Raw genomic sequence first — 24,788 nt, 5'->3', positions numbered from 1 at the left:
CGTGCTAGGTCTAGAGTTCGTTCATATCCCATGTGGGCCATCTGGTCATGTACACTTTGTAGGACATTCTTCCTACAGCACTTCGGGATGACTGGGACAGTCTCAATACCCTCCTTCATACTAGGTTGATAGTGCAGCACTCCTTTGACTGGGACGAGACGATTCCATGTACCCAGAAGTTTCCGGACGTGGTTGGACTCTTTTCCAGCTTGTCTCCTGGTTGGTTTGTGCCCCTTCGTGATTAACTCGATGACTCTAACAATTGCCACATCCTTAGATTGAGCTTGTGCAAGGTCAGTTCCGGACAGCATGGAAGAAAAGTCATCATCACTAGTGGCTTGGACAGTGTTAACCTTTGCTTTGGGTTCTTCTCTTGATGCTTGATCCAGCAGGCGTTGTACCTCATGGCGTTTGATCCTCGAAAGACTGTCTGCATTGTCATTCGTTTTCCCAGGGCGATATACAATCTCCAGGTCACACTGAGCAAGGTCGTTGACCCATCGTTGACCGTGAGCATCAAGCTTGGCAGATTTCAGAACATACATCAGCGGGTTATTGTCTGTCACAGCAATGACACGTTGGCCATAAACATAATCCCCGAATTTCACAGTAGCAGCCCAGTGCAATGCCATGAATTCCAGTTTATGAGCAGGGTAGTGCCGTTCACCTTGTTGAAGACTCCTACTTGCATATGCGATTACCCTCTCTTTGTCTTCCTGTTCTTGGACAAGAACTGCTCCAAATCCATCAAGTGAAGCATCAGTCTGAAGGATGAAGGGTTTCTTGAAGTCTGGGTATGTAAGGAATCCTAACTTTAGAATCCTAACTGTAGACACCCAAAATGACACAGGTTTTACCCTCACAGTGACATACAAAGCTAGATTGAGTTTGCAATGCTAGTTTAAGAATCCTAACTGTAGACACCCACAATGACACAGCTTTTACCCTCACAGTGACATACAAAGCTGGATTGAGTTTGCAATGCTAGTTTTAGAATTCTACCTGGAGACACAAATAATGACACAGCTTTTACCTTCACAGTAACATACAAAGCTGGATTGAGTTTGCAATGCTAGTTTCAGAATCCTAACTGTCGACACCCACAATGACACAACTTTTACCCTCACAGTGACATACAAAGCTGGATTGAGTTTGCAAAGCTAGTTTAAGAATCCTAACTGTAGACACCCACAATAACACAGCTTTTACCCTCACAGTGACATACAAAGCTGGATTGAGTTTGCAACTGTGACAGACTAAATACGTACACTACCATACAACACATACATTAACAATGGGATCCCTGATTCAAACACTTGAAGAAGAGGTGAAAAGGAAGAACTCAAACAATATTTCCAATTTCAAGTTATTGCTTATTTATTAAAATAATTACAGGTAAAATGAAAACTATAAATATCGTAGAAAATTTAAAATATATTCAAAGAAGGAAAAGGTGAAAACCAACGAGCGAAAACCAACACAGCACAAGATGACGTCTGTAAATATGTAATAAGAAAAGAATGAAATGAATAATTTGTATATTTCCTAACAGCACGCCAAGACACATAATTAATCTTACGATGTAAATCTTGAATCAACCAACTGAAAGTACAATATAAAACAAAAACAGAAAGATATTTAAAACAATAATTATCATATGATACAAACTCATACATTAATAAATAACAATACAGGTCATAAGTATGTTATGATATGTCTCTTACAGTAAAAGATACGCATAGAATATATTTCCCTCCTTAATAAGCAAAATACACCATCCACGGCGCCTCGCCAGCCGATCCGTTAGCGTTTACATATTAGGCGCCACCTACACAATAAAAGAAGTTCAGTTCCGCTATAATAAAACTCATGTAGACGGAATATAAACAATCATCATATAAAAAAAACAAATACATTGTATATTCGTATGTTTACAAATTAACAACCAGCTCTCGTGATAATATTTCCGTAATAAATCATAAATCATAAATAGATACCGCGGTATGGAGTATATATAACATACTGGATATCGCTAAATAAAAAGATACATATACGTCTACACTTGCATTCCGAATATGTAGGACAGCGATAAATGATATATTTCACCAACCAACGATTATTAAATAGACGTAAATTGGTAATAAAACAATCCGGCTAATTTGCAATGTAAATATAATTATAGTCAAAGCAAACAAACAAATATAATATTTGCGAAATACGTATTTAATAGTTATCAGCAAAACAGCTTACCTATGAAAGAATCAGTTCAGTATGTGTGATATTAAAAGTCACCATGAACTGTAACTGATTTCAGCTTGCAGTATGTTTTTTTTTTTTTAAGGGCTTATTTAATATCCAAAAACAAGTTTCATTGGGTTACTTTTTAAACATACTCCACTTGACTGATTCCAATTTTGTCTTCGGCATTCAAAATATCTCTTAAACAAAAATTCCTCCTGTTTTCCTACCAAATTAGCATTTGAACTGGTAATTATTGCGGGTAGTCAAGGCAGTCTGGTCATCTTTTAGGTGGTCTTCCTCTTGGTTTGTTCCCTTGTTGCCAGGTTTCCAGGGTAGCTTAGGGTAGTGTGAGGGTCACATGTGGCTGAAGTATTACCTAATTCTCTTTCTGGATATTCTGTTCAAAACTCTGCTCCAGCCGAGGGATTTTCTAATTGTTTTGTTTCTGATTTTGTCCAATTCTGTTACTCCCATAGTTTTTCCAAGACATAATAATTTGAAAGTAAGTAGTCTGTTATTGTCTTCTTTTCTCATGGTCCATGTCTTGGCTCTGTATAATGATATTGAACAAGGACCTCATGAGTTCCATTTTTGTGTTGGTGAAAATTTCTTTAGGTCTCCAGATTGAATGTAATTTTTGGACTTCTCCAACCACTTTCCCAATGCATAACTTGATATCTTGTGTGTGTGAACTGTTGTGGCTGATTTTCCCTCATAGATGGACAAATTCTTTAACCTGATTTACTTGAGTTCCATTGATGCTAATGTCATATGTGGTGGTTTCTTTAGAGATGGCTTGAATCTCTGTTTTTGCAATATTTATCTTTAATCTGAAGGCTGAACTGCTTTTGTGGACGAGGTTAAACAGTGTCTTCTTTCCAGATTGTTGATATGTTGTCTGAAGATGTTCACCCCAATATTGCATTCATGCAGTGCAAACATCATCTAAAAAGCTGTGGTGAAATGACACATTGATGTCTGACTCCTACAGCTGTGAGCGGTCTGATTATTGTAGTGGGTAACAAAAACAGTGCTTTCAAGAGGCCATTCCAGAGAGACTCTAAAGCTTTTTGAGAGATTTTATATAGCTGAATAATTCAATTCAATTCAATTCATTCATTTTCATTCTTCTTTTTTTTTCTTTTAACAAAAACATAACACAAGATAAATCAGGTATTACATCATAAACAAAAAACATTTGCCTTTGCAATAAATAAAGGATATCCATAAACATAAGAGCGCATACTGTCTAAAAAAAAATAATAATACAAAGTCATGCTTCAGTTTAAAAAAAAAAAGAAGAAAGAATAGAGAGGTCCGCTAGAAAGCAAAGTTTGTAGATTGTGAACCACTCATAAAGCTTATGAATTACTTATTTACAAACACTTGTGACAAATATGATATACGACAGGACAGGACAAAACAGAAGAAACACAACAACATGACACAACTTGCCAGAATAGATGAAAAGTATGGGAGGAAAGAAAGAAAAAGAGAGAATGAGAGAATGCCTACACGCTGAACAAGGAGAATGGAACAGGGGATGGTAGAGAATGTGTTTCATAGAGTTGGTGCTGCATGCAGCTGAGCAAGGATTGTGATGGCTACTTCTTTACGTAATAATGAATTCAATGATTGAATGATTGGTGGGAGGATGATGAACCCTGAGGTTGACGAAACCTATAGCTAAGGGGGAAAAACATATCAGAGAGGATTTAATAGAAAAGATTTCAACTTGCGCTTAAAAGAATACAAAGATGGAGAATTTTTTATTTCACAGCTCAGTGAGTTCCAAAATCTAGGACCGGTGTATATAAATGTATTCTGGGCCAATAAAGTTCTCAGGAGGGGTAAATGAAACTCATTAGATTGTCTAGTGGGATAATCATGAAAAGACTGGTTCCGTGAGAACATTGAATTGAAAATAATGGGAAGTGCATTTCATTTACATTGTAATTAAACATAAACTGACCAAGTTGAAAAAATACAAATCTTTCCTTTGTCAATCCAAGACATTTGTCAATCCAAGACATTTGTCATGGACATATTTCCTGTATTGCAACTGATTGACAAATTGCCCTATATGGACGTAATTTAATAGGCACTGAATTGATCACTGATCAATTCAGTGCCTATTTACGTTGATGTAGGGCAATTTGTCAATCAGTTGCAATGAAAACATCTCAATGACATAATTTCATGAATTTGAATATTTCCTGCATGCAGATCTTGTTACTTTTTGACAGCTTTGCTGATCTCATAGTTGTTTGCAACTAAAATAAAAACATTGTCAGTCATGTGAAGCAAGGGAAAGTTCAAGTGCCTGGTAGCTCACACTCGGAAATGCCAGAAGTTACAATTAGTTATTTTTTTTTTTTAATTTTGACAGTGAGTATTTGATGACATTATTCCATGATGTTAACTGTAGAGGCAATAAACATCATGGTAGGTTGAATCCATAGCTGGCTTTATTCCTTTGGCTAATTTTCTTACAATGTGTTGGTTCATTAAAATATGTTCTATTTGCCATGTTCACTAGTTCATTATCCATTGATAGAGTGTTTGCTCTGTTTTTGTGTTTGTTTTTTGTTTTTTTGTAGATGGCGGGGTATTGAGAGGAGATTACACAGTAATTGTAACGTACAAGAGTGGTGGGCTATACAGGGGGTAAAAAGGGTCATGTTTCGAAATCCTTATGGTCCCTGCTTATTTGAAGCAGCTTATCGTACTGAGCATTTTGACACCTTTCAGTAAAAAATCAGATGAAAAATGAGATGGAGTCAGCCAAAAAACTGATTTTGGGGGAGGGCAAAATTACTGCCGTGCGTCGGTCAAAATATAGTGAAAAAATAATAAATTCACTATCCAAAGGAGTATGAAGATGATTTAAGTGTCCAGATATATGTTTTTGAGGTCAAGAAATTGATTGCAAATGTCAGAAACCCTTAATATACTACAGAAAGCATACAACTTTTATCATTCTCATTGTACATGTTAGGTACTGAATATCACTGATCAACAGCAACGGTATCTAACTGACCACCTGGGCCATACTCTAGACGTGCACAGAGTTTTCTACAGATCTACTAGCGACCTGATCGAAAGATTAGACCTGGCAAAAATACTGATGCTCCTTGACAATTGCAAGATAGGGAAATACAGAGGACAGAATGTGGCGGACATCACCATGGAAGGTGAGAAAATTGACATTAGAAGCCAATTCAGATTTTTTTTCATAATAACTTACATGTGGTAACCAAGAGCTATTAGAGGCACAGTGTATATGGAATTCATTGCAGTTAGTTTTGGAATATTTTTGATAAGTGTGGTTGAAATTGATACTTGTATTTATGTATCAGATTCATCAGAGGAAAAAAGAGACAATTTTGAACTGATGTTTATCTGTTTATCTTCCCTTCATTCCAGAAAAAAAAATGCAGCACCCATTTTTTTGTGATTTAAGAAAAATATATGTTTTCTTCTTGTGGGCCTTCAGCATAGCTGGGAAGGCACACTTAGCGTTTGGTTGTCATATGTATGGGTAGATGAAGAATGGATGTATGTCTGTCATCCACAATTTTTACAAAAAGGTGAACTTGACCAGAAGGCTGATTTTGATGAAACTTGGTATTTGGGTTGTGGTGGGAACATGACTTGCCTATGCTAACTCTTGATGTTATGCAGATGCATATTAAGGAGCTCATTTGCACTAGGGCACGGACAAGACGCGGAATGCTAATTTAGTACATCCGCATTCATTCGGTGACACATCCGCATTTTCTTGAAAGATTCCACTCACTGTCTTGATCATTCCTAAACCCTTCCCGGCGATTCCGCATGTTCGGGAGAGAGCAAAAATTCCAAATTTGCTCTCGATCGAAATTTTGACTCGGAAATGAACTTCCTGACGGCTTCGGCAACTTGTCTGCATATTTGTGCGGACGTCGTCAGGACATCCCGCCTTTCTGTTAGACTGCCGTCTCCCCCACAAATGCTCCCGAGAGCCTCCGCGGTGCGGGCAACTTTGCGAAAGTGTGCAGAAGCCAGGCAGATGTTTCAGGAAAGCGCAGAACTGATGCGGATCTATATGAGCGAGTGCATGAAGCCGCTGTGAACATTTGCAGTCAAGAGACGGAAGAGACTAGATGATGTTGAGCAAAGTTTTACATTCTACAGTTCGACCTCGATTATCCAGCCATGTCAGGACCGGCGCTCATCCGGATAAGCGAATTGGCCAGTTAGATATGGGTGACACAATGTTAATGTATATAGCTACTGTCCAAGCTGCCGTCCCAGTGCACTGGCAGTTAGGCTGGTAGCGTACCCTGCAACGGTGTGTAATCTATGCTAGCCTGCGCAAAATTGTAGTCCCGATAGATCATGACTGCTTACATTTACGATGATAATGTGGTGTGAATTTATGTTAGTTCTGTTGAGAATATTGTAGCTAAATCGTGTGAGTTTTGTAGAAATTTTAATTGAGTTTAAAGTCACTGTTTTTTCTCAATATTTGAATGAAAAAAAAAGAAGTCCTTCACAGCGTGAACGCGTCCGGATAATAGAGATTTTCGGATAAAAGGAGGCCGGATAATCAATGTCGAACTGTACTTAAATTCAGCATTAAAAATTCAGCATTATGCCAAAATAAAACAAGTTAAAGAAGGGAAGCAACGGTCACCATCCCAGTCCCGCAGCTGAACATCTCTTTTCTCTGAGAACCCGTGAATGTCCGAGTTATGTAAAAAGCCAAAGCCAAAGCCTGTATATTATAATACCAACAGTACAATATCTGCAGAGGTTGTTCAGGCAAATGCAAGCAGTGACCACAGTCTTCACCACCCGTGTACTTATTCGTTAGAGCCGGCGCTGAATTTATAACCTTATGTCCTCATATTGTCTGGGAATCTATATGGTTGTCGGAAAGTCATCCTGATTGTTTTAGTCCTTGCTTTAACCACTCCTGGTGTAATCCTAGATGTGTCCGCACTGTCCTGCTAGGATCAGCATTTACCGCGACATTTCGCGCCCTTCCAAGACACTCCCTGGAATGTCTGCAGTCAATACGCAGATATTCCTAGTCATGTCGCAGGAAACAATAATTCTCACACTTTTATTCATGTCTGACACGGAAAGGATGCTGATGTGACACAATTTGCTTCCGCAACCCTTCCTAATCTTGTCGGCGCTCTAGTGGACGTCAGCCATTTACAAAGAGGTGAACTTTACCCAGATGGCAAAGTCCAATTGGTACCTAACTAGAATCATAGGCGCAACATGATAACCTTTAGTTGTTGATGAGGTCAAAGGTCACCAAGGTCAAAGTTCATTTGAAGTCAAGTTGTAAGATAGGCTGAAATGACATTTAATAGCGGCCTATGGCTTACGGTCTCTGAATGTAGCGAATGCGAAGGCGGAGATCCACTAAATTTATTTTTTATTTTTTATTTTTTTATTACACTTAAACAGTACAAGCAAAAGAAATAGAATTAAGCCTGACTGGGAACAAAACTTTTTGGATATTGCCTAAAATTTTCATTTTTGCACTATTCTCTCACAAAATCATCAGACCAGAGTCAAGTCTAAGAATTCAAAAACTTGATTACAGGCTACGGTATCACTTCAAATATAGTCAATAGTAGATAAGAGTAATATCTTTTAAGGTACAGGTTCATTTATAAGAGCCAAGTTACTTCTTCCCCTGTTTTTAGATATCTTGGATGTGTCTTTGGAAAATGAAGAATGTGGGACAGTGACAGCACCTGAGAAAGTGACAGAAGAAGACTATTATCCAGACATGCCTGACTGTGAAGATGTGGATGAAACTGGTAAGGGTCACTTTACTGAAAATATGTCTCGCCATCTGTTCAGTAATGATTTAGGTGCATGCATGTACTTTGCTAATATTTTGCAACACAAAACACAACTATATGTAGCTAAGTTCATTTATGTGTAATATCATTACACTATTGAACTGATGATGAGACAATTTTTAAGTAGTCTGGAGCAACATTCCATGCTAAATCTAGAGATGCGCGTGTAATTCGGATTTGTCTGTTTTTCACAGACCGACACGGACTGGACCAAAATCGGGTCGAGTTCGGGCACGTTTTATAAAGATTTTTAGGTTGAGCTTGGTCCCATTAGGGGTAAACCATCGGCGCTGTTTGCCGCTATCGGGAGGAAATAGCTCCAGGTTATTGGGCTTGGTCGGGTTGGATTTCATAAGGTAACTGCTGGATTGCCTCAAGTCGGATAAAAAAAAGCTTCCCCACTCGTCCCTAGTTAAAACCCAGAGATATCTGTTCAGTTTGTAGGCGATGTTAAGATTTTGTAGGTCCCGCCATACTTTTCTTTGATCAACCCCATCTCGATTTCAAATTTGACCAGTTATTACATATAATTACTGTGTTATCACCATGTATATTGTTGTGTTTTGCATGTTGTTTACAAGGTGAAAGAACTTGTTTGATTTCTGTTATAATGTCCATAAATGAGAAGTATGGAAATAAAATGAATTGAATTGAATTTTATTTGTAATCACATTGCCTAGTTGATTGTAAACAGCATAATAATTTACATCGCTATCAATGTCTTGTTTATTTTTACCTGACTTCCAAGGATAGCAAAACAATTTTAGGTTCCCTCTTGCAGTTTAGTAATCATGGTGGGAAGTTTTAAGCTTATCTACACAAATTAGTATTAGACTTTCAGTATTTTTGCAATTGTTGAGTAATTGAGGGATTTTTTATGCTCTATTGTTTGTAATTTAAGTCATTGAATCTTCAAGAATTTAAACATTGTTCTTAATTATTTTGCAGCTCGTGGTGGCAAAATCCTTCAAGATGAAGAGAGTATGCAAGGCACGGCATAGGTGGACAGAGAATGAAATTGAAGAGTTAAAAAGACTCTTTGCGGGCTCCTTTGCTAAGGACAAAACACCAGAGGAGAAAGAAGTCAAGAATGCGCAGCCAAAGAGTAAAAACAAAGGAGGCACAATATGTGGAAGCTAAAAGTAGGGAACATAAAGTCAAAAGTCAGTTGGTTTAATACAGCTACACCCCTCTTCAGTAGGTTCTTCCAACGTGAAAAGCGAGATCACTTGGTTGAATGGTGGTTATGGTCTCTAGTAAGATAGCTAATTTGCATATTTTTTGTGGCTCATTTTCAGAAATGGTGAGGTATAACTTGGTGGCCCGGTCCCTTAAAGGGACTGTACAGTACTGGTTGAGGTGGGGATTCATGTTTTGAGCATTCCTAAAGTGAGATAATGAGAAGCATTTTATAGAATATGAAACAGCATGTAATTTTAAGAAGGATTCAACATTTATTTGATGAAAATTGGTTTTCAATGCCTGAGATATCCAAAAAAGTGATACAGTGCACTCCCGTTATAACGAAATGCTCGGGACCGGCAGGTTTCTGTCTTATAACCGAACAAATCAATATGTAACGAAAACAAGGAAGCCACGCATATATGATATTCTGTTTGTTGAATACTCGTCATACACTGGGAAGCTATGTGAACAATAACACAAATAGTTAATCTCTTTCAGATTATTGTATTACAATAATGCAAAGTTCCTCTCGGAAACTGTGCGTGACACACCAAGTGAACACACAGTGATGTGATGCATTCGCCCATGCAGAGACGCTACAAATGCTTGTTCCACTACGTATTTTTGAAAGCGATCTGCATTTCGTTATAAGGGAACACATTTCTTTTGTATTTCTTTGTCAGTGGTGCTCGGAAAAGACTTTGTTATAACGAAAATTTCGCTATAACCGTGTTTGTTATAAGCGAATTTTGTACCTTAGACTTTGATGGCGATAATCTTGGGACCAGAAGTTTTACCTCGATATAACGAAATTTCGTTATAACCGTGTTCGTTGTAATGTTTGTGCACTGTAATGATAAAAGGCGACAGGCCACACCTTTTATTAGGATCTATTTGTTTCACCTTGTTTTTGGATATCTCAGCCATTTCAAAATCGATTTTCATCAAATTAACTTTTGATACCCCTTAGAATTGCATGCTCTTTGACATCTCATAGATTGGTTTCTGAATATCTCGCAAAACGTTAAAAGCTAAACCCTCACCTTGACCAGAACTGTACACACCCTTTAAATGCGTATTTAAAAGTGTAACCTAACTCGTTCCAAAACTTCAACATGACCCCCTATTTTAGTCAATTTCAAGGACATTAGGACTCACTTTGACCCTTTTTTCCCTCCAAACAAGGACAAATTGGCTTCAAAATATAACCCTATTTTTAATATTTCAAGGACAGTTTTTAAAACCATGGGTCCATATTTGTGATATTTCAAATACACCGTAAATAATGAAAGTTTTCAGTCAGGTAGATTTGGTTTTACACTATTAATGAAAATCTTATTTTATTATAGCTGTGAGTAAATGCAATTGATATGTTAAGAAAACAAAGTTAAAAATTAAAGATAATAAAAAGTTTTGGTACCTCAAAAGTGTCCTTGAATTTCCTTGTCTTAGTTTGTGTTTCAGGTTAAAGTACCTTTCATATAACTAACACTGTGAGACTTACTCGCCCCAAAGTGCTCTCATGTCTTAGTAATCATGCAATTAACTGCGATCAGCAGCCCCATACGCATAGCGACCAGCAGTCCCATACGCATAGCGTAATCGAGCTTCGCATTGTAGCATTCAGGATCATGACAGATTTAGTATCGCAGGGTAAATGTCAACTTAAAATCCCATAAATTCTTCAATTTGAAGACTTACCAATTAACTTGAAGTATTGAAAACAGGCTTCGGGCAACGTTTGGTTCTGCCTATAGTCCCTTTCTGTTCGAATTGATGACTGAATGTGACTCGGTTGACAGGACCTTAGGAGAGCTACATACAGTACACTGAATACTACAGCCAGTGCATGCGAACACATCACATGCACACAAATTTCAAATCCATGAACGGATAAGATGTTTGTGTGCGCATGCGCTGGCCATGGTATCCAGTGTATGTAGCTCTCCCAAGGTCCTCTCGACCGAGTCACATTCAGTCATCAATTCGAACAGAAAGGGACTATTGGCAGAACCAAACGTTGTTCGAAGCCTGTTTTCAATACTTCAACTTAATTGGTAAGTCTTCAAATCGAAAAATGTTTTGGATTTTAAGTTGACGTTTACCCGCGATACTAATTCTGTCATGATCCTGAATGCTACATTGCGAAGCCCCATTACGCTATGCGTATGGGGCTGCTGGTCGCAGTTAGCTATGCGTACAATGGGCTGCACGCTGCTGGTCGCAGTCAGTGGTTTCGTACAATATTTATCGACGCTGGTCAGCGTCGGCTCTGGTACGAAACCATTATTGCATGATTACTAAGACATGAGAGCACTTTGGGGCGAGTAATTCTCACAGACAACGTACTTTAACATGAAACACAAACCAAGACAAGGAAATTCAGGGAAGCTTTTGAGGTACCAAAACTTTTTATTATCTTTAAAAACTTATTCACTATGGAAGTAAAAATCAGAATGGGCTGAGAGAGTGGCTTGTACTTGCGATGTTGTTGGATTAGGAAAATCACCCTTTCTCAAATTTTGGGGACACAAATTTCCCTCTATTTTTGAAATATCACGGACGAAAATGCATACAGGCTTGAAAAATTATCCCCTTTTCCTTGAAATTCAGAGTGCACATGCGTACACATAGTCAAAGGCAAGTTGAGGAACCGGGCTTGGTGGGAAGGTGCTAAGGGCTAGTGGTCAGATTTGCTGTGTATCATGATGTAAAATATGTAAAGTAGGGACCTAATTTGCACATTTGATATGCCTTCTGGCTTTGAGGCTCATTTTCAGACCTGGTGAGATGTATTATGGGATGTAACTTGATGGGAAAGTGCAAGTGGTCAGATTCATTGGGATTCTTGTTGCAAAATATGTAAATTAGCTACCTCATAACATTTTGAGACTTTGTACATCCCCTCACCAAAAATGAGCTCCTGTTGTGATGCTATATTACAAGTACATATCAAAAGAGTGTTTATGGGAATTAAGGAGAGAAATGGCTGATGTGAATTTTGCCAACAGGGTTAGCGCTAGATAAGTAATCGCACTTAAGGGAGCGCTGTACCAAACGCCTGAGTTTTACTGGTGTTATTCGTGTTGTTCGTGTTATTTCACATACGTGTGTAGCTATTTATTGCAGCGAATGATTTGTGATAAATTTAAAGCATGTATGACGGTGAATCCAAATATCATTATTTCTCTTTTGAAATTATTGTGGTTACTGAATTATTTAAAGAGTATTGAAAGGAAACGCAACAATTGAATGCCACATATCTACGTACCCATGATACAGTAAGCATTGTGCAAAATATGTAGCTTACAAGTCTACACAACAAATGCAAACTTATACTTAAAATTTACTAGCACTTTATTTGTAGACTTAAAAATCAATATTTTACAGGTGAATGAATATGGTGTACAGCGTTCCCTTAAGCTTTGCTATCTTGGTCTGATCACAAGTGATTTGTGCTGCTTTCCCTGACTACTCCTTGGAGTTTGTTAATTGCAGAATGTGTTAACAGTGGGTTACTCTAGATCATTACACTAACTTTTTGATGGTGTATGTTGAATTTTTGGTACAACAGGAACCACATTAGGTATGGTAACAGGCGTTACTGGTAACACATGTTACGATTTTTAACAACTCAGTGTGAAGTGGGGATTTGGACATTTTACAATTGCTTACTATTTTTACCTAAGGCATTAGTAGAAGAAAATTATAAGTGGCTTTAATTGAAATCTGGTTATTTAGGATATTAAAAATAGTGTCTTTCGGTAACACGCATTACACTTTGTGTGAGCCTTATTAAACCAGGCATCATTGCACATGTGCAATGAGTTGCAGACAAACTTTGCTTAATTTGTCTGAGGAGCAAGTTGCCATACTTACACAAGACATGTGAGTTTTATTTCAGGGTTGATCCTGACTCTGGTAATAGAGCCATTCGGGGAAATTATAAAATTCAGATTTTTTGCCTTTATGACACACTATTGAAAATAGAGATTTCCTTCACATGTAGATAACATATTTTCATGTGATTACAGAATTGAGTTGAGTATTGATTTCTCTCCAAAACAATTACATTTTCAGGTCTTGAGTTTTTGTGCTAGAAGTCTCAAGCATGGAAATCCTACATTGTAAATAGCCAATTACATAATTTATTCACACTTGTAGAGTGGATTAACTTCAATACCAGTTTTAAATACATGTACTCAACAAACTATTATCAGTGGTCAGATGAACACACACAATTTCATCTTTGATTGGCACATGAGGATGCGTGATTTTTTTTTATACACTGTTATTATCATTATTAGCTTAGTTTGAAAGGTAAAAGAGTAAATATGTCACATAATTTACATTGAAATTTATGTAATCAAAATCAAGTACAAGATATGCTTGCAATACAAAAAAAAAGCCTACTGGAAATGTGCATCTGATGATATCTGAAAGTTTTATTGATATTCAGCCAAAGATTTAGCAAAATATGCTGATTCAGGACTTTTTTTTTCTGCATTTGCTGTTGTAACCTCTTGCCTTCATTTTCCAAATTTGTATCCTGATCATGAATGACATTCACTTAAGGGTAAATCCATGAAAATATGGAATTTTTACAAAAAAAAACAAATATGAAAATGTTCCCAGAATTGTGTGTTTGCCTTCATCGTGTTCATGTCATTTCAATTACATTGTATGCAAGTGTGAAGGGGAAAAATGTTTTCAGGTTTGGTGGCTGTTAACAACACTTGTCCAGTAGAAAACAACGCTTACTTCAATTCAATTCAATTCAATAGTTTATTTATTTCCATCATCACAAAGAAAGAAAAGAAAAAGTTGACATAATCCAAAGTGATACAATTTTTTTTTTCATTTCTCTTACACTCGTCCGATAAAGGATTTTTTTTCAATACAATATGAAGTATATTATACACGAATGATGTCGTAAAAAAGAAACGATGCACTTTGTCATGGCAACAAAAATAGTAAATAATCACAATGATGGAAAACACGCTTGTAAAACGTTGAACACTGGAACAAAACAACAACAGCACCAATTTGTTATACCAATGAGACATATTCATTTTAAATTATTCTATATACTATTGTACATTTTACTCATTGATATAATAATGTTGATACTATGAACAATACTTTCTAGGATTTTAGGATGCAAACGTATAAACTATATAACATATCACATTTGTGGCACAGACACTATGGGGCCAGGTGTGCCAGGAAAATTGAACGGAAAGGAAGATATGCAATTGGCCACAAAAAACATAACGACGACAACAACAACAACAATAACACAATACACAGAAATAACAGAATTTGAGGAAATGCACTCAGACAGATACTGGACAACGAAGAACGAGGAAAAAGGAGCAGGGAAGAATAGAGAAGGAAAAGGAGAGGGATGGAAAAGGTCTGTGGACACACTACAAAATCTCAAGGAAAAGTGAAACATGATGGGTTTTTTTCATTGAACAAAATTAACTGGTATATTTAGAAAACAAATATTTTTTGTGTTTGTATTTAAATGTAATTAACTTCACAGATTCTTTCAGATCATTATCTAAGCTATTCCAAAATCTGGGTCCGGTATAAACAAATGTATTTTGAGTGTGTACAGTTCTAACTAAGGGAAGATGAAATTCTTTAGATTGTCTGGTGGGATAATTATGTACGTGGCTGTTACGGTGAAATAAAGAATAAAATATTTTGGGTAGATGATTGCAGTTGTAATTAAACATAAATTGACCAAGTTGAAACAAATACAACTCTTTTATTTTCAGAATTTTGTGCTCAAGGAAAAGCTTGTCAGTATGTGCTCGGATATGAAGGGTAAAAACGATTCTGAGCGCCATCTTTTGCAGAAGAAAAAGTTTATCTAACAATGTCGAATATGTATTCCCCCAAGCAAGAATTCCGTAATTCAAGTACGGCAATACCAAACTTGAATAAAGCGTACTCAAAGCCGAAGAAGGAAGATAATATTTCAATCTATTCATTATGCCTATGTTACGTGCAATTACTTTACAAATATTGTTTATGTGACACTTCCATGATAACTTATTATCAACACAAACACCTAAGAATTTAATAGACGAAACCTCTTCTAGAGGAGTAGTGTCAAATATAACATTACCTGGTAGTCTACTTGAAAAAAATTACCTGATATCATATGACTTACACTCATTTCTTACATAATTGGTTAACAATGTCCTCTGGATGATTTTACCTAACTGCATATTTGAAATGCACAGATAATTTCAACCCCCCCCCCCCAATTATTGTGAAAATTTCTTCGAAAATTGTCATACAGGCAAGCGCACAAAGGAATAAATTGTATATGTTCCATACACGTGTAAATCGGCCTGGAAGAGGAAAATGTGCATAAAGTTTAATCATAATTTGTACAGAATGTTCGGTTCATATTCAGAGCATGCAAATCTATTGAAGTTTGTATTGTACTTCATTAGATGTCAAAGAACTTGTTACACTCATAACACAAAATCTCTAGATTTGGAGATTAGTGGAGATTTTTTTTTTTTTTTTTGAATTCCTGGTTTGAATTCAGATGAAAACATCCACTTGAAAACCAGCTAAAATTATGCCAGAATCTAGTCAACATTGCAATTCCTTGTATTTATGTTCCGTGCACATGCAAATCAGCCTGGAAGAGGAAAATGTGCATAAAGTTTAATCATGCTTTGTACGTTGGGTTCAATTTATTCAGAGCATGCAGACCTTTTGAAGTTTGTATTGTGTTGCATTAGATTTTAGAGAACTTGGTACACTCATGATACAAAATGTCTAGATTTTGAGAGGGGAAAAGTATTGTTTTTAATCCCCAGATTAAATTCAGAAGAAGATAACATCTAATTAAAAATCAGCAAAAAATAAGCCAGAATCTAGTCAACATTGCAATTCTGTGTATAATATGTTCCATACACATGTAAATCAGCCTGGAAGAGGAAAATGGTGCATAAAGTTTGATCATCCTTTTTATGTTGGGTTCAATTTATTCAAAGCATGCAAATCTATTGAAGTTTGTATTGTATTTCATTAGATGGTAGAGAACTTGTTACACTCATAACAGAAAATGTCTAGATTTGGAGAAAAAAAAAGTATTGTTTTTAATCCCTGGATTAAATTCAGATGAAGGTAACATCCACTTAAAATGTATTCAGAGCATGCAAGTCTTTTGAAGTTTGTATTGTATTTCATTGTATAGAATTACCCCCGCAGAACATTTCCATACCACACACAATCACCCCACAGTGCATGGACATGTACATATAATTACCCCCACCGAACAATTCTATACCACACACAATAACCCCCACAGTACAACATGTACATGTACATGTACATGTGCATGTATAGAATTACTCCCACAGAACAATTCCATACCACACACAATTACCCCCAGAGTACATAGAATTACCCCCACAAAACAGTTCCATACCACACACAATTACCCCCACAGTACATGTACATGTACATAGAATTACCCCCACAGAACGGTTCCATACCACACAGAATTACCCCCAGAGTACATAGAATTACCCCCACAAAACAGTTCCATACCACACACAATTACCCCCACAGTACATGTACATAGAATTACCCCCACAGAACGGTTCCATACCACACACAATTACCCCCAGAGTACCTAGAATTACCCCCACAAAACAGTCCCATACCACACACAATTACCCCCACAGTACATGTACATGTACATAGAATTACCCCCACAGAACAGTCCCATACCACACTCAATCACCCCCACAGTACATAGAATTACCCCCATAGAACGGTTCCATGCCACACACAATCACCCCTACAGTACAAAGAATTACCCCCATAGAACGGTTCTGTACCACACACAATCACCCCCACAATACATACAATTGCCCCCATAGAACAGTTCCATACCAACAAAAAATCATACACTCACAATGTGTTTTTATACCTATTATGGCACCCCCACAACGACATACAGGAAAACCCCCACAATGTACCTCTTGTGAGTATGTGTGTGTGTGTGTGTGTGTGTGTGTGCGCATATGTATGGGTCTGTTCTTACGTTTCGCAAGGGTAATGTATTTCAGGGTAAATGCCGAAAAGTTTACGAGCCTTTGGCGAAGTGAACGATGACTGCATCAGATGGCAATGCTACTGGTACATTGTACTTCGCCTTCGCAACAAATCAGGCCTTTAGCGCTTGAACCAAGACTACATGTCAAGAACATCCATAAAAGTTGATTTGACTCTGAGATTATTCTTACGAAGGGTTTGGATGGAGATGGGAGGGGGTAATTTGTCGGCTTGCTCTCCAGCCTTGCATTTTATTGTCTACGTATTTATGATTTATTGTCATTATGTTTAGATATACTGGATGAATGTAAATGCGTCATGGAACAGCAACTGGCGCGCATTTTCTTTAATCCGTTACGATCCTCAACATGGGAGTAGGTCATTAGGTAATGAGTGAAGAGTCCTAGAAGCCATACTCAGCTCAGAAGAAGAAAAAAAGAGGGTGGGATAAGTAGTTGTGACGAAATTCAGAAGCATTTTTCTCTTCACCTTCGTGAGAGATAACAATCGGAGAATTGATGGGGAGCAGTGGTGGGCTTGGCATATGAGCCTCAAGGAATGAAATATTCTTTATCATCTTGCGGTGCAACACCGTTTTCCTGTCGACAGTCATCCACTTACTCCCTCTCCCTCCCTTCCTCCCTCCCTCCCTCCTTATCCATCCCCACCCCGCCCCTTTCTATCATATCGTAACGGCTAGAGCGTCTTTTTTTCGGAATTGGTGACCACTACGAAGAGCTAGCGGTCACGTGGTCATGAACTTTCGGCATCTTTGGCACGCCCCCTTCATGCGAGTCGAGCATTCCTTTCAACTTGTTCGTTATCACTACTTGAAATGTATTTCTTCGCAACCTGTCGTTTTTCTGCTCACTACCTTCACAGTGTTGTTATACAAAACAATGTCATTATAATAATGACGATGTAATGACCATGGTGAAAATAACAATAATGATAATGATAATATTACCTCTTAGGTCTTCAACACTATTACGAAGGTTTGCTGCATATGGCGGTCACGTGAGAAGTAACATCTTGATGCATTTTAATAGCATGATGCTCTCGCATTCCTCTCTTGTATTTTCCCTCCTCATTAAATCATGGAAACTATTAAGTAAGAATTGATTGAATTACACCTTATCTGTAGTATCACACTCAACCACATTCATGCATCGATATCAGTGTTATACTCTTTGTTAATTCCGAGACAAAGTGAAATAAGATGAGATATAATTCGCGAATATCCAATAATACTGGAATGCTTGGCTCACAGAAACTAATATCGTAGAACCAGATCTTACTACTTGCCGAAGACTATAAAAGTCAAGAACTCTGAAAATGAGTATGGCGATGTGAGACGAAACATGATGACTGAGCTTCTTCTTTTCTTTTTTTTGTCAGTTTAAGCAAAAATCATGACAAAATTTTCGTGGTTTCCAAACTTCAGGCTGGGCACTTTATCACCCATATTTTGATGACATACTATTTTTTTTTTCTTTTGTCATTCCTATCCAACTTTTTGCGGTGTGCAGTTATAGCGAATAGAAAGAATGTCAATGAGAAAAAGCCACGGTGCAAGATAGAGTACAACCAATCACTGCACGAGAAAATGTAATTGTCGTGTTGCCTTTACAGTGGCGTCAGGTAGGCCCTACATCAGAGGAGCATTAAGGTAATATGGAGTAGATTGTGTAATAAATAGATAATTTCTCTCGCACGAATGGCTTAACGAATTTGACAGAACTCAGCAGATGTTCAGTGCAGGGATTCAATAAGTGCACCAGTGCAATTGTTAGCAATCCTGTTGAATTACCGGAGCTATCCCCATTTCCGACACCAATCAACAATCATTATCACGTTTCTCTTAACCCCTGTCCCTCTTCCCTCTCTTTCTCCCCCTCCGCCCCCCCCCCCCCCCCCCCAAAGAGGGTTGAAAAGTTGTAGCAGTAAGTGCTTGCACCACACGGGTGTAATAATGAACAAAAAAAATTTTATAACCACGCAGAAATGTAAAATTAAGCCGGAATTCGGAAGAATAGTAGTCGGGAGTCGGGGTAAGTGATTTCGTTGTAATCATTTAATAATCTCAATAAATCAGTTTCAGAGAAAGAGAAAAGGGGTACTGAAAATGCAATACGAGTCAGTATGGCGTCGTTGGGTTACAAGCCTTTGAAAGATGGTCAGAGTGTGAATCGCATCCCTTAAATCCGATCCCGATGTCATGACGAGTGGTAAGGGTTTCCCTATAATGATCTTACTATCTCTCGCCTTTGTCTTTTTACACTCGGTACAGTCATTCCAACAGCATTCCCAATGCAGCGGATCAAGGTGGTGTCAATTTGGGCGTACATGTTGCAGTGATCAATTAATAGGATAATGGCCAACTTTGCCGATGGAGGTATGGGCTGCGTCACTCTAGCAAACAGCCTCCAACTTGTTCGCACTGGCGTCACGGGTAACAGCCGATGACAACTCGATATACGCAACAAAGTCCTCCTTTTTCTTCTTACAAACGCTGACTTCACTGATATACACTGCTCTGTTTGATTTTAGTTTTGAACTCCCAAGAGCCTACTCTTCCCAATATCATTATAATTTGTTCCAATTCACATCCAGAAACGGACGTAAAGAACAGCAGAATGGCTGACCACCAGATAAAAAGAAAAGAAGAGAAAAAGGGTTTGAATAAATCGATGTTGAAGAGTGAATGCGCTCAAAAGTGTGCTGGAGATTAGAGATTTTGATGCAAGTAACCGGAACAAATTAGGTAACATTACAAACAGCACTCTTACAGTCTTTAAAGAAACCAGCAAAGTTTCCCATTTTAGATCAACACGAAACTTTTACCCTAATAAAAAGTCCCCCATGACAATTCATAACCTCTTGAAGTCGTGCCGTGTTTACCTCAGATGATGGGGACTTTGAACTGGAGGTACAGCTGAGAAATTAAACTTTCGATTCTTAAAAGAAAAAAAAAAGATCCAAACCCAAATCATGTTCCATTTGTTTTGCCCAAATCAGCAAATATTGCACTTTTCACTGAGTGTTAGTGTGTGCGACTTTCACGGGATAACATTCATTTTCAACATCAAGACTTAACATGCTTGATGAAATCTTTAATTCTCATGAAATATATTAAAGCGTTTAATCGGAACTGCCCGACGAATCCCTCTCATATACTCTTCTGGTCTGTTGACAAATCATGAAGTTCAGCATTGTTGACTTAGAATACACGAAAAATTCACTTCACGTGGATCATGAAGAAAGAAAATAAATATTTGCTCCACAATAACATGCATGGCTTCTTCCAGTTTTTGAAGTGAAATTCCATCCCATGGTCTAGATGACTTTATAACATGTTATAAAGCAATGCGTTATCACTTTCTTAATGTATAAACAAAGGATAGCATTGACAGACGTAACAAAACAATAGAGATAACAAAGGTACATAAATAGGTACTTTATATACTAGATGATACTTTATAACAACAAAATTTATATATCATCTGGATTTTAGCTCAAAAAACAAACAAACAAACAACCACACAAAAGAAGGTGAATGGCAAAATGTTCATGCGTAATATATCTTTTATTACAATTCCATTGTTGAATTGTGTTAGATAAACCAGGAAATCAACTTCAATATGTTTGAACGGTTGTGGACGAATAGTGCTTTTAAGAAAACAATGTAGAAAACATTGGAAGTTTTGCTAACATCTTGCCCAAAATAGCAGTTGTATAATTTAAAGTGCCACAGATTGTTTCTTATGATAGTTATAATGGTTGTGGTCACAGTTACATGATGTCTCCCATTCGCTTGAACAAATATGTTTCAGTCAAATTCTTTTTTAAAATTGACTCAATATGAACGCATCAGGCCTATACTCCTGCACATCAATCTCTATCAAAATTGTGAACATTCAGCAATAGTGACTTTATAAAGGAGTGTGTGTGTGTGTGTGTGTGTGTGTATAACTGTCAACTCTCTTATTCGATATTTCATGTTTAAACCATTAGGTGTGTCTTAGATTACGAAAATTACATCCCTGTCTAATTTACAAACTGTTCAACAACAAAATTCACCTTATTTATTCATCTGTCTATTTAGTTAGTTAGTTATAGTTAGTTAGTTATTGTTTGTTAGTTTGTGACGAGGCTTTCTTTCGTTCTGTTTTGTTTTACTGTACTCTTCCTATTAACCTCAACATGTTAAGGATTTCACTTTAGTTCAGTTGATTTTTTTTTCATCAAGCAAAAAACAACAACAAATGAAACAAAGTATAATACAATATGAAGCAAGCTTAAAGGGATTGTACAGTTTCGGTTGAGACCTAACTTCAGATTTCTAACATTTTTTGGTGAGATAATGAAAAACCTCTTATGAAATATGAAAGAGCATGTAATTTTATGAGGAATTCAACGTTTATTTGATGAAAATTGGTTTTGAAATAGCTGAGATATCCAAAAAGAGTAATTCTAATAAAGTGTGGGACCCACACTTTCACACAATCGCTTTGTTTTACCTTGTTTTTGGATGTTTCCGTCATTCCAAACCCGATTTCCATCAAGTAAACTTCAATTTCCTCTTAAAATGGTATGCTCTGTACTATTTCATAAGTGTTTTCTTGGTATCTCGCAAAAAGTTAAAAGCCCAATTCTCACCTCCACCAAAACTGTACTATCCCTTTAAAACAATCACATACTTTGATTAATTTCAATCAAGGAAATAGAAATACCACACTAAAAGTGAATCGCATAGTATAGAATAAGATATGATATGAGTATAAGTATAACTGAGAACACCTATAGGCAGCTTTGAAGGACAACAATAAAGTAGGTATGGAAAAAGAGTGGTCCACTAAAAGGCTAAGCTTGCCGCTTCAATACATGGATGAGTCGATGAGTCGTGTGTACCCAACAGAACAATGGTGAAAAACAAAACAAAACATAAGAAATTTACAATAGTGAAAAGGAGAAAATAAAAGGTTTTAGCATGACAGCAAGAAGCAATCGAAATTACCATACCTTCTTCGTCGTCTGTACTCCGGCCCTTCTTGCATGCGAAAATATGTGTAGCGCGAGACTTTCACTTAAAAAGTATAGTAATGAATTATTTGAAGACTGTATACAAGCTGACATGATTTTTCATTTTACTCGTCACGATCCCATGTGACATGCTTTCTGAATGTCTTGTTGTGAGCTGACGCCTAATACGCCTACTAAGTATCGACAACAGAGGACAGCTAAGATTTATACAGTGGACAAGTCATATTGACAGTGGAAACTCGTTATAAAGAGATCTATAACAAAATAACTGATATTACAAACTAATTTCGCCGGTCCCAATGAATTAATTTCCTTTGTTTTGTATTGTTTATTGACTACTGATATGACAAGATATCTGATATAAAGAACAAATTAATTGTCTTGGTCCCAAAGATCTCGTTATATATCAACTGAGTTTCCACTGTATATCTACCTAAAAATACACCAACATGTTCCTCTATGCATGTAAGATGTGTCCACAAGGACCATGCAGGGTTGGGAGCGATTTACAAAGAACAACACAATTCTCAGAGGTTCGTGGGGAACGCTGAGTTAATTGGTCCGAAAACCTTGACTTCTGCGATTGGGAGCTTCAGCAATTATTGTACTCGTCTTTCTTACCCAAATTTCCTACGGAATATTTTGAGTGGCTGAAGCCAAACAGACTGGGGGACCTTGGCGCAATTACTGGTGGGGACACTTCCGTTCCTGTCGCCAAGAGGAAGAAAGAAAGAAGGAAAATGACGGAAAACAGAAGTAAAATAGGAGATTTGTCCATCTTAATCATAAATGTAAAATGAGGGAGGTTATAAGAAACACAGAAATTGACAATGGAAAGAAAACAAAATTGTATCGCAAAGTAGACAACTTAGCTTTTGTTTAAAAGAATTCCATGTAAAGTGTCTTATGTCGTGCAACATATTCATGAATTCTGTATTGATTTCAATGTGTTACATTTTCCCATTTATCTGTTTATAGGTGATTTTATAATCACTTGCCATGCTTGTGAGAGACAAACTTGAGCTAAATTCCCCATGAGGCCGTCAGCCCTGCCAAGCCACGCTTATGTTGGTCGTCTCCTGCTTCTTTGTTGAATGAAAGTAGGCCTTCTGCCTTTCATCATTTTAAGATCATAGTATTTTGATAATCATAAACGTTTTAGAAGAATTGTTGTAGTATTACATTAGATTGTTCTTTTCTTCTGCTCCTTTGTAATTTAATAATGAATTGAATTCTTGCAATGATGTGATTTTATTTTGTTCTAACTTAAAGAAACTGAATAAATGCAAGCAAACAACTTTAAGCTTTTCTTGAAATGTCATTCCATACCATGTTCAAGTTCCCTTATATGACAAGAACAAAGCCTGGCTGAACGGGGTAGTTAAGGCTTTATCAAAATCAGATTTAGGTATGTATCACTGTTTTGACAATGCAGTATAATATGTGACACTGTAAACTTCTGGTTTTTTTTTCAAAGTAAGGCAAGAATTATTTTTTTAAAATCAATATGCTAAGTATTCAGAGTACAGTGCGCAACGATTGTTTTAACTCGTTCGCCATATACTTTCATGCATGTTAAATTTTGCTATCCAACAATACCCCTTGTTTATCGGCTCAGTCACGTGTCAGTAATTGATGATAGTAAAGTAACAACCTCTTTTTATTAAAGTTGACAAGTATAGACTCCTCGGTGTTGTTAGTGTACTCTTCCGGCATGCTCTGCCAGTTGAACTCCTCCACCTCTGTCTTAAAGTTACAGATGAAAGTTCTGGTCAAGATACATTGGAAAGGGAGATGTGCACGACAGAAATAAAACCTAGAGCCCCCAACTGCATGGGGTTATAGTTCGAGTTTATATCATTGGGAGAGTTTACAGTGAAAATTTACTCCATGTTTGGATGGAACGGTGGCATTGTATGATAGAGTAAACTCTACCTATAAACGAACCATTTAGCATGCATGGACAAATCTCTCATATAGTCTAACGGCATTGTGAAACGCCGCTAGAATTTTTTTCTTAAAGCTCCAAATTGTAGATCAAAATGTAGATTAAACTTTTCTCAGCGAAACTGGACTTAAGTGGTTTCCAAAATTGCCAGGGAAAGCCAGTGCGATTTTTGAAGAATATGTATCATTAGAAGCATATTTGTCTCTTGAAATGTTTATACCATTCGGTTTAGATAGAAAGTTGACTTATTTTTTTTCAAGAAAAGTACGTGAAATCTACATAATATATCTTATTTACAATTACCGGCAATATGCACTGATATTGCCAATAGGGCCTACTTACAGATGAACTTGATTGCGCATACTCTGCGTGTACTTGGTTCATTTGTGTGTTTTCCAGTGTTTATG

At 37.1% G+C, this 24,788-nt stretch overlaps 1 protein-coding gene across 1 annotated transcript in view; it reads left to right on the top strand.

Moving 5' to 3' along the window:
* LOC139731250 (uncharacterized) overlaps positions 1-10,583 on the top strand; it is a 30,658-nt gene extending 20,075 nt beyond the window's left edge. Inside the window, exons 4-6 of the mRNA XM_071642137.1 lie at positions 5,240-5,435; positions 7,950-8,066; positions 9,060-10,583. Of these exons, the coding sequence (XP_071498238.1) occupies positions 5,240-5,435; positions 7,950-8,066; positions 9,060-9,112 (366 nt within the window). The 3' untranslated portion in view covers positions 9,113-10,583. The remainder of the gene's footprint in view (positions 1-5,239; positions 5,436-7,949; positions 8,067-9,059) is intronic.
* Positions 10,584-24,788: the final 14,205 nt, after the last annotated feature.

The sequence above is a fragment of the Diadema antillarum genome, unplaced genomic scaffold, assembly GCF_040938485.1.
Source record: "Diadema antillarum isolate AM-2024a unplaced genomic scaffold, OU_Dant_1.0 seq00000367_RagTag, whole genome shotgun sequence".
In the NCBI taxonomy this organism is placed as follows: domain Eukaryota; kingdom Metazoa; phylum Echinodermata; class Echinoidea; order Diadematoida; family Diadematidae; genus Diadema; species Diadema antillarum.
The sequence above is the reverse complement of the archived record's forward strand: the minus strand, read 5'-3'. Positions and strand labels throughout refer to the sequence as shown.